Here is a 13,907-nt window from a genome sequence, read left to right as displayed (position 1 = left end):
AAACAACGGCCAAAGATATGGCTGTCGTTTTCGGTCAACGATGGCCAAGATTTGGCCGTCGTTCACGGCCAGATTCGTGGTGGATCTGGCCAGAAAATGCCAGATCGATGAACTTCCGACCATTTATGGTCGGCAGGTAGGCCGTTGTACAGATTCCGACTACCACCGACGATGGTTGTCGGAATCTGGCAAGTATGGGTCACGGGGGTGTTTTTGATAATTTTTAAACTTTTTTTCAAGGTGTATTTGATGAAATTAATAACCTTATGGGGTCTAAAAGTAATTAAAAAAATAAGGTAATATTTCTGGAATAATGTGCCAAACATTATTTGGAAAATAGGATTGGAAATAGGGATAAAAATAATAAGCCAAACATGGCCACGAGTGTTTTGATAAAGATTTTAGGGTGTTACTCAAGAGGTCTTAAATTTGAGTCTCTCATTAGTTACTAATGACGGTAGTCACTAAAACTCTTACCCTATCGGTAGTTTCAGGTCGCATAAACTGAACGGACACCTCACTTATTAAAAAATAATAATAATAATAAATTTGGTGTGAATTTAGTTTTAGCAGTCCCAGTCCAAATGTGCCTATACTGAGCCCATATTAAATTGAATAGTGGCCCAAAAGGAGGACCCAAAATCTGCTACTGAAGACACATTGCCTGAAACTGCGAATGTTTAGACTTCCATTCCTCAATAGCTGAAAGAAGTGAGTAATTTGGTAACAAATTCTTGTTTGACAAAGGCAAATGAGTGATGGGTGATTCATCATCGTTTCGAAGCCATTCCTCCATAGCTTTTCGATCATAAGAGTAACCATCCGCAGCCACGCAAGGGTCGTTCATTACATCCTATAAAAGTAGCAAATAAGTCACCATTGAAAGTTGATATGAAGTACGCATAATTAAGCTCAGAAAGGCATTCAAAAAAACAATTTAGGCATACCTTAAGTAGTGGGCAAATGAAGTGGTCTGGAGCTACGCAGGGAAATTTTGAAGCTGAACAACGGGCTTTATCAGCAACTTCCTTCAATCTCTTCAGTGTAGGAAAGACTTGATCTTTTAAATCAGGTCTATCCTTTCGTCGAAGCTGTGCACAGCTTAGTCCCAAAGTAGCTAGCTCCTTAGTCTCATTGATTGGCCAATTTCCAGCATGTGAATCTAGAATATCTACTAATTTATCCCTATTTACTGCAGTTTCTACTATATGAGCTAGTGCTATTGGTTCCTTTGCTGTTAGCAGTTGTAAAATTACCATTCCAAAAGCATAAACATCAGATTTCGGAGAAATTAGACCTGTTCTTTGATATTCAGGATCTATATAGCAGAATGTCCCAACAGGTCCTGTCTCTTTGTATGTAGAGGATACATGGGAAGGGTCTGAACTCAGCATTGTTGAGAGGCCAACATCACCGATCTTGCTCACGAAGTTACGGTCGAGCAAGATGTTCGCCGGCTTTAGATCACAATGGATAATTGGTTTTGGCTTTGAGTTGTGAAGAAAAACAAGAGCTGAGGCTACTTCCCAAGCTATCTGGAACCTGTCATACCATGGGATGGGAGGTGTATTGTTCCTTCGATATAACCTATCCTCCAAGCTACCAATCTCCATGTACTCATAAACAAGGACACCATGATCCGGACAAGCACCAAGAAGAAGAAGCAAATGTGGATGGTGAATTTTGCTCAAGATTTCAAGCTGAGAATCGACAAAATAAAAGATTAGATTTTAACCAAAATCTTGGGAGGGAGAAGCTGGCTTTTAATCATACATACCGTCTTATGAAAATAACCGCACAATAGAAAGGCGCAAAAGATTGTATCTTAAACTTTAATATGAATTCCAAGTGCTAATTGATTTTTAGGTTATAAGATGTACATTTATATTTTTTTTATTATCGAGGTTTATTCAATAAGATCCATTGAAAAACCTATAAAACAAATAGACATTTATATTGCAAACCAAAAACCAAGTGATCTTTAAAGAATGACAAAGCTAATTAAAAGCCAGTACTAAATGCATCATATGGTTACATACTTTTCCCTAGTTATAAATCCTGATGACATTATTCGAGTCAATAGATTTAAAATTAATTGGTTCATCTTTCAAATTGGAAGAGCAGAAATCATGAAACTTAGTAATGGAATGAGAAAATAGACATTGTGATTGAAGCTCAAAGAGCTTTACTTACTTCGACAGCCAAATAAAGGAGGTTTTACAAGGCATCTCAGCATCCACTTTTCTTTGACCGTAAATAAGTTATTGTATATGTTTTATAAAAAGAACTTTCATACCTCCTTCTGGAAATGCTTAGTTTCATGGATCCCTTTGGCCCGGAGAACTTTAACTGCTGCAATTGTATGATGCAAATTGCACTTATAAACAGTTCCATATGCTCCCATTCCAATCTAAAGGTTTTCTGAAAACGATGAGGTGGCAGTCTCAATCTCTTCCCATGTAAACCTATGGTATTGCTGCTCAGGAAACTGAAGAGCATTCTCAAGCTTTTCTTTTTCTTTGGCATCAGGTGCAGCTTCCAAGTCTTCTTGTCTTGGTGAAGCTTCACTTTCAGCCCTTTTCCTAACATTGTTGGCTTCCCTTCTTGCAGCTTCAATTTTACTTTTCTCTTGTCTAGCTGATTCTACACCTTGTTGGTTTTTCTCTTGGAGCATTGCTGCCACGTCTAGTTGATGATCATTAAGATTTTTCAGCTGAGGAAAAGGCAAAGGATGTAATAGATTATTATTTATGAAAAGCTGGGGCAAAGAACTGCCCCCAATGAATTTAGTGACATGCAAGATAAACATTGAATGCAACAATAAAGATTACAAATGACAAGTATGTCAGGTACAGTTAAAATTACTATGAAGTTCAGCAACGAATAATCGGGAAATTATTCATAAAAGTCTTTTTGATATTACTGGGAATTACCAGAATGAGTCTTGGTTAGCAAATGAGTAATGCACGTTAAATTATAGTACCCATACGTTATTGTGAGTTTTCTCAGTTTAAGGTGAATATTGACTTAAAGGAGAAGAAATTTCTGACTTCAGAAATATATTCTGTCAATATAGCCAAAATTCTATAAATTAAGAATTTTTGAATTGTAAAGGAAAAAAAAAAAAAAAAGAATAACAAAAAGATTATTTGGCTAAGCATCTATTTGAACGTGGCCAGTGTTCTCATTGCAATTAGACTGAACATCTAGTGTATGGACACTAGGTTTTCCATACTAAGATGGCAGGAGCAAGGATCTACTATGGATAATTAAGATAGCATATAAATCACCATTGTGAGAATCAGATTCAATATAAAATCCTGAAAAAATTGCATTCAACATTCGGCTTGCAGAATAAATAATGAAAAAGGAGTTACAAATTAACTCTTGCATAGACGAGGCCAGACTAACCTGTTGAGAAGCTTCAAGTTCCTCACTCTGAACCATTTTGTGCATTCCTTGGATATATCCAAGTTCAATTTTCAGCTTTTCAAGCTCCCACTTAGCGCTTACCTGCAAATGTGATAACAGAAAAATCATTTCTGGGATGGATATAGATGTCTTACTGAACTCTGTTTATTGAACTGAACGATAACACAATGATCATTTACCAATCTTGGCTTTCTTCATCGTATATGTTATTTTTTCAAAGATATAAAAATGTGTTTTGGTCAATTCTGGTTTGTAAATGGCTTCAAGTAATCTAAAGATTATGATAATTCAGCGAAACTATTTTTGCATGCCAATCTTCAGAGAAAAGATTGAACTACCATGTATTTCATTATAACGAAGCAAGTCACACACAAAACTTTTTACTAGAACAAATTAGAAATGTACAGCACAAGTTAACTACCCAGTCGATTATTCTGAAAAGCGCTTATGAGAAATGTCAACATGAAAGAAATGAAATCCACTGATTTCACCAGATTATGTAAGTCCAAAGAAATTGGAAAGCTACCTGGCTTGCAGAGGAAGAATAGTCATCTGTACATTTGAGGGGGAAACTAGTTCAGACTGATTGTGGCTATCTGTTAGAAAATGAATCCTCCTGTAACTCGAACTTCGTCTGACTGTCTGCCCACTGTCACCAGAATCATAGAATCCTTCTCTCCTCGATATCCAAGAGTGGCATCGTGAATGAACCTGTTTTGGTGATTTAGTCTTGACTGAAGTAGGTTTGGCTGAAAGACCCTGAAAGGCACCTTTGGCGGGGCAGAAGAAAATAATGACCGGATGAAGAAACTGAGCCAAGATCTGCACTTCCCATAAAACAGAAGCCAAAAAAAAAAAAAAAAAAAGTGTTAGAACCTTTAATAACTTAAACAGCTCCTGCAGAAATATATCAGAGTGAAAACTAAGATTCTAATGTTCAATTCCCATGTTTTAGTCACATTGTTTCTGATAAATTAAAAAAAGGACTTGGTGAATGAAATGGTATTATAAGTTTTGTGCCAAGGCTTGATAAATCTTGTTCCTAAAAGAGACATGCATCTTCAGCAATAAACAGATGTAGCCCAGGCGTGAAGTAGAATACCTGTTTCTGAGTTGGAAGTGGAACTAGATGAACTATTTTTAAAGCCAGTAGCGTCACTACTATTGTCTTTAATGCTTCACTTGTGCCTAACTGAGATGGGCGGATGGATGACAATGCCCTTTCAAAACAGCATAGACTGTACAAAAGCTTGGAGTACTCACTGGATTCTTGTGGATATTTATTTTTATTAGTTTCCTGCAGAAATTATCTGTTGATGACAAAATCTAATGCAAGTAGAAAATGAATAAAATGCATAAAGTGCATGGTGATACTTAGTAATGATGCTCAAACACATAAATGGTTACTGCAACCATCAAAGTGTTGATAGATGTAACTAAATTTAAAGTAGTAAAGCACTAAGAATTTTCCACCATTATGTTTGATAAATACCTTGAAAAGAGGCTGTAAGATGCAGCACCTATAACAAGTTTCTTATATTGCAGTTTGCAATCTCCTCGCAATTGCTTTTGCCACATCATCCTTTCAATTACTTTTTTTCTCCTTGTGCCTACGTTTTGAATTCAGCAAATTAATTTCTACTTCCTCAGGACTCGTACAAGAACAAGATCAAGATTCAAAAAGCAAAATTACCTTTCTGAGCACACTTTCTTTGTAAGGCGCAGAACATTTTTCCCCCACTTCTTGATTATAATTACCTATCACCTGATCTCGTACTTGTGCAAATCGAATGAAGTTTTGCGTGGGAAGGACAACAATGTCAGATGGTTCAAATGTTAACTTAAATACATATTGTTGAAGGAAAGATTACATGTAAAGCTTCATATATTTTGTTGAAGTTGATATCCCATTAGTGATTGGAACAGTTTAATTTGCTTTATGCATACATAATTAAGCAGATGTAGTATTTAAGATAAAAAAAAAAATCCAGTTTTTCCCTTAAGAGTAATTTCACAAGAAGACATAAAGCTACTTTCAGTAGGGGCTGCGGTAATCCTCGGGCGGACATTCAACAACTGAAACCTAGTGATTCCCTTAGGAATGAACTTTTCCAATGCCCATCCACCCACGCACTTGCTTTTGCCATTTCCCTTGATAGCTATTGCAACAACTGCAGGTTGCGATGCTAACTCGCATGATGTCCAACAATTTTGTACATCCATTGATTTTCCAGCTCATGTAACACTGAATCCTCTGTATCATCAAACAAAAAATTACAATAACAAAATTAGCCCTAGGAATCGACAATTGTATTCAAATCAACCCCTTAAAGCTTAGAGCTTTAGCACATTCACCACTACACAACCTCAAAGAAAGAACTTTTCTTACTTGTACACAAACCCAGCATTAAATTTCTAATGGGTAAAGATTGAAACAATTCGCACAGGAAGAACCATAGAAGCTCCAAAAATTTACAACAAAGGTGAAAGACATCCAGCTGTTGACACACCAGCTCAGAGTACTGCACACACAGAGAAGAACTCAACTGAAGACAAGAAAGATAAAGGACTCTCTTTGTAAAAGAAAAGGAAGAGAAGAATGGGAACAGCTTGGGTTTGCCTTCTCTACTACAAGTAAGAGATAATTGTTATATACAGAGTGCCAACATACATTTTTACCTTCTGTTACTGCTAAATTTAGAGGAAACTGTGTCTGTGGCGCGAACCGTCCATGAACTTACATTTATGAACTGATTTCTAAATAATTTATGATACTCATTAAAGTTTAGCTTTTCTGTATTGTACTTATCAAACGATTTTATTGTTATTTTAGTTATTGTTGCTTTCGTTAAATTCAGGTAATACTTTCAGAATCCAAAAATTAATATTTTAGAAAATTTACAGTAAATGTTAAAACTTTAAGGGATATTTTCAAGTTAATTATTTACTTATAATTGAATGAATCATCATAATTGGTTCATTATCTCTCATGCCTTATAATTACTATCTCCATATACATAATTTAAATTTATTAGTTTAAGAGCTTCAAAAGTATAATAATACATTTAACTTATTTTTTTTACTATTTTCAATTTTTTCCCAGCACAATTCAAACATTTTTTTTTTTTTTTGTGCTATTCATCTCGCATATTAATTATATTCATTGATGTATTTTTCTTTATAATCTAGTTTTAAATATTAGATGTTGTTGAATTATTGATAATATATGTGGGATTATTACTTAAGGAGGTTATTAAATTCTATAATATTAGTTACGGGATTTAACTTATTTATATAAAGTGATTTGTAATTCTTGTGATACAGTAATAACTTTATTTATTACAATTTTTTATGGGTCTAATATCATTTATCGGTGTACTTTAGTGACTCTCAACACACTTACATTGTATTTATCGATGTGGCCGATTTTAATAAATAGATTAATCATAATTTTTAAATTAATTTTTTAATAGAACTTAAAAATAGTTTAACTATTAAATAACAAACGAAAATTCGAGAACAAACTGAACTACTGTACTTCGCCGTTAATATGTAAAATACAAGGACTCAGATTAATCATCCTTATAAAAATATGTAAAAATACAAAATCAAATACAAAAATCTTGAGTTGAGTGAGGGCTCTTCAACTTCAAAGATATCATTAATGCTGGGGAAGTTGAGAGTCATTGTGTTGATTTTCATTCAGAAATTGGCGGGCCAATCAAATTCTTCATCATTATAAAACTCCCCTTCATTATCAAGTTCTAATGGTTGTAGCACCATGGTAGTGGTGGTGTGTTAGAGGAGCTTGTAAGCCGGCAGTACTGCGAGGGGTGGTGATTCAGAATCCACTTCTTGAACCTTACTCCTCTTGTTCTTCTTTTCAGAATCCACTTCTTCAAACTTTCCCCTTTTGTTCTTCTTCAGAGCTGGTTGGTTCTTTCTTATACGGCAAACCACGTAATCCTTATAATGATCCGGACCCAGCAAAGACGAATCCAAACTATACTCGTGCATAATCCATCCACCATGCTGATCGGAGTCTTTGTTCTCATACCGAAATCTCTTTTTAGTTCCAATCCTCCGAAAAACCACAGCCACATAAGTTTAAGTCTAACACTGCCGTTTTGGTCCAAACTTTATGCAATCCTGATGGTTGATTCAAGGTTCATCTAATCACTAAAATTTCCCTGAAAAGTTAAAAGGCATAAAAGAGGTCAGCTCTCCAATTAAAACTAAAATGAACAAATCAGTTTTTTCTCTTCTTCGACTCTGTAAAATTCTACTTTGCTAAGTTCTTTAGTTTACTTTAATTCTTGTAATCTTAGTACAATCAATTGGGTTATTGAGTAAAGGTGGTGTTTCCTTAACGGATAGAGAAGTTTAGGGAGTCTTTCTCTTGGGTTTAAAGGTTATGGTACAAGAGTTGAATAGTAGATTAGCAAAGTGAGTTAAATAGTGTTTGAAAATATGAAATTGTTCTCTGTAAATGATATTAATCTTCTTAATGCAGCGAGTCTTGATATTTTGGAGTTCAACATAGACATAGTTTGCTCAAATCTTAAGCAAATGAATCACGGTAAACTCTTGTGTGTTTGTTTGTTCTTGATTTTTGTTGTGATTAATTGGTTGATTATGATTTAGATTAGTCCAAATCGCAACAGGCTTAAGGGCATTGGCGTTATTTATACGTGAAGGGGGTTTCCTGTATTATGAGTTTTGATTGGAGAAATCAGCTTCGATTAGGTTTCTTGCAATCCAAGTTGTTTTAAAAATAGGAAAGAAAGAGCCATTTAAGACCCGGGAGCATCAGGAATTAAAGAAAGATCTGTTAAGAGAGTACGCGGGGTTTTTAAAAGTCAGTTGCCTACACGCCTCCTAGCAAAATCCAGCATGCAAGGAGCTTTCATTTGATTTATTAACTACGAGTAAAATCTCTTAATAACTATAATGGTAGAATCAAACTAAATTATTATGATAAAAAAATATTATATTTTAATAGACGTGTAGTTTAAAAAATTATTGATTTAATTATTGATTTTATAATTCATATCTTAATAGTATGTATTAAGATTTCAATTTACTGTCTTAGTAGTTTTAGAATTTTTTGTTTACTTTTAATATTAATTGATTTCTTATTTTATATAAATATTTTATTTTATCTTAAACTTTTAATGTAATATAACAAATTTTTTTTACAATATAGAGACAAATTTCTTAAAACATGAATTAAAAAAATTATAACTTATTATAATGTGGAGTTTATTTTTATTTATAATTATCCTAAATTAAGACTTGAATTTTTTATGATTCCTACATAAAATATCATTATATAGAGATTTTACACTGTAGAGGGTGTGAGTTTTTGACCTTTTCTAAAGAATTATTTTTAGTATTCTGATAAAAAAAACTATGTGCTTCATGTTAAAGGAAATGGAAAGCCTTTATAATGTTACTCTCTTTGTCTTTGCTGATTTTTACAATTTTGTTTGAAAAGCATATGAATTTCCATTAGAAGGAAGTTTGTTCTCTTCAATTTGAAATTTTGGTCTGCCACAAAATATGGGTCAAGAAGAATGACATCCTATGAATCTCTATAGCAGCTTCACAGGCTATTCAGTTACCATCACTGTACTTCTGGTTACAAATGACTTTACATACAAGTCTGAGCATATTTCCCACATGTCTTCTTCATCCACGTCCATCATGCTGAGAGTTCCCGCAACAATCTCACATTATCCCAAGTTAACCACATTATTGAAGATGGAACCAATGTCTGGAGTTACAACAGCTCTTTTATCAAGTTCTCCTAGAACGCAAAAGTTTTGATCGTTTGGGTTGATTGCCACAACATTCTGAACAGATGAGCAATCTGATCCAGGTGAAACCTGCAAACAGTTTAGCTTAGCATACAACTGTGCTCACATGTTTTTCAGTTAAAGAAGGCTTGTGGTTTGCTTACATCGTACAGGGTTTCCCCTAGCTTCAACTTGACTGCTCCACTCCTGTAAACCAGCATTTTGCCCATATATCCCCCTGGCAAGTCTTCCAAACCGCAGCCTCTTTCTGGAGCATTGACTCTTCCCCATGCTTTTGAGCTTTCAGCTCTCTCTTTTCCCTTCACACTGGCTGATCGTTTGACTAGGGGCAGAGTAGTGGGAAGTTGAAAGAACATCATTCTTTCTCTTTGGGATTCCTCCTGTCATCAAATTTGAGCAACATATTCTGTCAAACATATAAAAAAATTGGTAAGAGCTCGACATAATTTTAATAACTTAATCATCTGATTACCAACCAGCAACTGAAGATCAGAAGCAGAATTAATAGTACTCTCATCATACTCAACGTTTCTTGCAGCCTCCCCAAATTCTTCCTCATCACGAAGTTCTGTAAGCAAAGTGAGCAAAATGAATCAAGCATTATGTGCTTAAAAAGAATGAGAAACACATATAGGCTTGCGGTGCTATATTTTCCCTGTAGAACCTGTGGACTTGAGAACACTGATTAATCATTAGCCCAGGCCCCATTTGTGACATATTTAGAATCGAACTTCTAAAACAAAGTTTCCCATCTTTTACACTTGAGCATCCTAAAGAATGAATACATATATCTAATGCTATTGAACAAAACAGCCAAACTGAGAACATATAAAATGTCTCTGATGTATTGGCAGAATACAATCATATTGTTGTATCTCCAACTTCTTACATTATATATAGGAACAAACAAAGTCAGCAATATAAGGGCCAACAGAGTCACGCACTCACCTAAAAATGACCCAATTACTAGTCAATTCATGCATGAGAATCTAGAATAGTTATCATGGATGATGAGGACACTTGTTTATTAGTTTCCAAGGAGTATTAGACACCTCTAATATAGTGACAGATATTAGATGCATCTGAAAGCATACCTGGGTTACCAGGGGGAGGCTTCCGCCAAGGAAGTGTAGTTGGATAGTAAGTATTTTCATAATCCTGCAATGCAATCAGGAAACCTGATCTTAGTGCGAGAGAGAGAGAGAGATAATGAGAGAGAAAGAGGTGCAAGGGAAAAGTTTCTTACCCAAGGTTCTGTGTAGTCTTTCTCGATCTTTTGAGTTGATGCAAATGAAGAATAGGGAACAGTTTCATTCTCTCTGGCAGTTGATGGCAAGAAACCGACAATTTGCATATCATCAGAAGCAGAATCTTTTGACATTGAGTCAGTAGCTTTTGCACTATTACCATCCTTTGGATTACCATATGTCCTGATGGAAGTTGATGATGTGGCCCCAGCATCAAATGCAATTTGCACTGAAGATGCAGGTTTGAACTCTAAATGTAAGTATGCAGATCACAGCAGTAACAATTACGATAATTAGACACTCTATCATTCCTAATCATCTATTTGGTACTTTAAAATGCCCCAGTTTAATTGTGTATATTTATTGCTTAGATTTAGAGTCATTTTTGGCTGTTATTGCAAACATTTAGATTAAAATTTAAATTATAAGAAAGGGTGTAGTGCGAGAGACAGCAATACGTTCTCCTTGACTTCTGAAGATAGCAAAACTATGGGACAAGTGTGCTTATTTAGTGCAGTATATCCAAAGCAAGAGTCTGAACTCCAATCATAGAAAATTAGCTGATGCAAATACACTTTCCTTTTTGCAATCACACTAAGAAGATTGAATTTTATAAACAGGAGTTGGAATTATGAAGAAACTGGCGCAGTCAATCAAGTCATAGTATGGTAAATCAATCAGCTATATAATCAGTTAATCACAAAATTCATAAAGAGACCGAAATGCTTAGCCGTCCAGTGAAAAGTCTTTCCTTCTATGCAAAAGGAAGATAGTACAGCTAGTCATATTCACCTAACTAATTATGAAGACTGACAAATTATCAAGAAAAAAACAAAAGGTGACCAGCAAAAGAAATATTACCTTTCTTTTCGACTTTGGGCACTTGCCTTGCATTTGCTTCCTGTAAATAACAAATATATTAATCATCACTTGGAGTTTACAAACGTGAATAAAATGGCACATCAAAATATGTAATTGAAATGCTAGTACAATAAAAGTAAAAACCATTCATTATTGCATTCTGAAAAGATTTAGGAGTCACCTCCTGGGCACCATTTAACAAGTCAGCCCCAATGGCATTTTAGCCACACAATGCCATTAAAAGGTATTCCTTACAGATAATTGGACATGGAAAAAATGCTCAAAGCATAATGAATCTAAAACAAACCCTTTTCTTTTTCCTGCCTTCAATTTGTTTAATCTTTGAAAAATCAAACAATAAGCAAATTAAAGTCTCAGCTACCATAGCTAAGGAGGTCTCTTAACATCATACCGAAGAACTGGAATTTAATCTCTTAGCCATCTTATAAACTCACACTCGCCAAAAAAAGAACATAGTTTATAAATGGAATTGTATTTAAGCACAATGTCAAGTTTGTAACACGACTACAATTTAATATCAAATTAATTATAATCTTTTTAGAATAATAAAATGTTTTCATCTCGTGCCAAACATGCTAATTCACAATTAACATTAGTCATAACATATAATAATTGTTAGTGACAAATTCCATTTATTATCATTCCCATAAGTCAATACCAAAAATAAAAAAAATAAAAAATGTTCAGCCATTATGTTTACTTCGTAGAATTTTGTAGGAAAATAGATAAGCAATTTAGATCCTTCAAAGCACAATAATCTTTTCCTTATTCTTAGAAGATATAAAGGAGCACATGGCCGCATTTAAAAAATAATAATGATAATACTCTATATGTTTCTAAACTTTATCCAAACTTTTTAGATCTCAAAACAAATGATATAAAAATCATTAGTTACAAATTGAAAACCTATTTTAACTTGATGACAAAAAGAATGAACAAGTACCCAAACACATCCTTGTTCTCAAGATATGAATAATATTTTAACTATATAGTTTTACGCGAGGAACTAATGAAAAAGGAAACACATAAATATAAAAATAACAGCGGTTGAAAATAAAAATAAAAATAAATGTATAAAAAGGGGCCAAGAAATTATTCGAGTACGTACGGTGAATTGGCGCATGAGTTGCCGGGCCTGCTCTTCACCGTCTTCATTTTTTAATTCACTGCATTTAAATCACATTAACAACAACAAATTTAACTTCAAACATCAAATTTAATAATTGAAGACAGAAATGAAAATCAAACTAATGTTGGAAAAACAAAGAAAGAAGAAGCAGAGAGTTACGTCTCGGGAGCGGGGCGTTTGGGCTGTCGGCTTCGGGAAGGTGTGGGAGGAGCTTTGGGAGCGTACTTAACCTTCAGGAGTTAAAAAAGAGGATGAAATTTGCAAAGGTTTTCTGAAATGGAGATTTGAATTTGAAATTGTGGTGAAATTGGAAGTCGTGAAATGATATCGAGGAAATTCTTAAGAGATTTTTAACGAACCTTTCTAGGTGTAGGTGAGGGCTTGTCTGGATCTTGATTCATGGCGTTGAAGAAGGCAAAACAAAACAAATAACAAAGAAAAAGTGCGCTGACGGGATTCGAATCCGAAACCTGAAAGATGATTCTCCAGAAGTTTACCACTGGGTTATAACAACTGATGAGTTTAGATTTGCAAATGTTATTATTTAATGTATATATTTCATTAAAAAAAACGATTTTTATAATTTTATTATCCATCATAACAAGGGATGAAGCAATTTCAATTTTCAAGTATCCCAGTCCCATGATTCGTGAAAGTACTAAAAAAACCTCGGTGTTAAAATTGTGTTTACCCAATTAACTGAAGTAACATAAGTGAGGGATTTACATTTGCGCGTCAATTTGGACTAATGATTTTAAAAGTGATGAATCAACATTAAATAATCATCTTTAATTTCTCTTTTATATCTATGAGTTGATAATTATTATTTCAAATTTAAATAAATAATTTAAAGTTGTTATAGTGTGTTATCTTATTATTTCTCATTAAATATGTTATATGTTACAAATTATAGCATGTAATCCACCACCTTATAGCACGATATTTATATGTGTAAATGACTTTTTCCCACCCAAGGTTTGCTTTAATGACACTTTCCTACTCAAAAAGTTTCAAAATACCACTTTCCCACCCAAAGTTAATATTTTGCTGCTACCTAAAGCGGATTATGGTGGCGAAAATTCTCTCAATTACCACCATTTGAACATTCGGTCTCATCTCTACAAAATCCTACTCACACCGACATCTGATTTCTCGTCGATTGTTGACCACCGCAAAGCTAGGTTTTCTATTTATAATTTTCAATTGATTTCAACGACAAATATTCAATTGGTTACCACTATTTAATCCATTGCTAGGTTTTCCATTGATGATTTCTAACTGATTCCAATGACGAATATTCAATTGGTTACCATCATTCAATCCATCGACCTCTACTCTACAAAAACTCTCTTATCCTGACTTTTGGTAACTCGTCGAACGCTAAGCGAGAAAGTAAAG

At 34.2% G+C, this 13,907-nt stretch overlaps 2 protein-coding genes across 2 annotated transcripts; both read right to left on the bottom strand.

Annotated features, from left to right (window-relative positions):
• Positions 1–560: 560 nt before the first annotated feature.
• LOC116140543 (U-box domain-containing protein 35-like) lies at positions 561–3,510 on the bottom strand. Its single transcript, XM_031426167.1, is given in 4 exon segments — positions 561–853; positions 948–1,700; positions 2,297–2,713; positions 3,412–3,510. Coding segments are annotated over 4 exon segments (1,422 nt in total). The 5' UTR covers positions 3,457–3,510; the 3' UTR covers positions 561–646.
• Positions 3,511–8,878: 5,368 nt separating this feature from the next.
• LOC116140497 (DNA-directed RNA polymerase III subunit RPC4-like) lies at positions 8,879–12,983 on the bottom strand. Its single transcript, XM_031426124.1, has 9 exons — positions 12,869–12,983; positions 12,669–12,739; positions 12,489–12,546; positions 11,360–11,399; positions 10,498–10,727; positions 10,346–10,409; positions 9,728–9,819; positions 9,395–9,631; positions 8,879–9,320 (listed from the first exon to the last, which is right to left on the bottom strand). The coding sequence occupies exons 1-9, from the start codon at positions 12,908–12,910 to the stop codon at positions 9,168–9,170; spliced, it is 987 nt and encodes a 328-aa protein (XP_031281984.1). The 5' UTR covers positions 12,911–12,983; the 3' UTR covers positions 8,879–9,167.
• Between the last annotated feature and the right edge of the window lie 924 nt (positions 12,984–13,907).

The sequence above is a fragment of the Pistacia vera genome, unplaced genomic scaffold (assembly GCF_008641045.1).
Source record: "Pistacia vera cultivar Batoury unplaced genomic scaffold, PisVer_v2 Contig373, whole genome shotgun sequence".
Classification (NCBI taxonomy): Eukaryota; Viridiplantae; Streptophyta; class Magnoliopsida; order Sapindales; family Anacardiaceae; genus Pistacia; species Pistacia vera.
This window is presented reverse-complemented; position numbering and strand designations above follow the sequence as displayed.

What these genes read in the sequence shown, in the direction of transcription:
- LOC116140497 (XM_031426124.1), bottom strand. Translation starts at nt 12,910, where the DNA reads ATGAATCAAGATCCAGACAAGCCCTCACCTACACCTAGAAAG. An exon ending in CTTCTGATCTTCAGTTGCTG is followed by an intron (nt 9,632 to 9,727) that starts GTTGGTAATCAG and finishes ATTTGATGACAG; the next exon opens with GAGGAATCCCAAAGAGAAAG. An exon ending in TAGGGGAAACCCTGTACGAT is followed by an intron (nt 9,321 to 9,394) that starts GTAAGCAAACCA and finishes AACTGTTTGCAG; the next exon opens with GTTTCACCTGGATCAGATTG.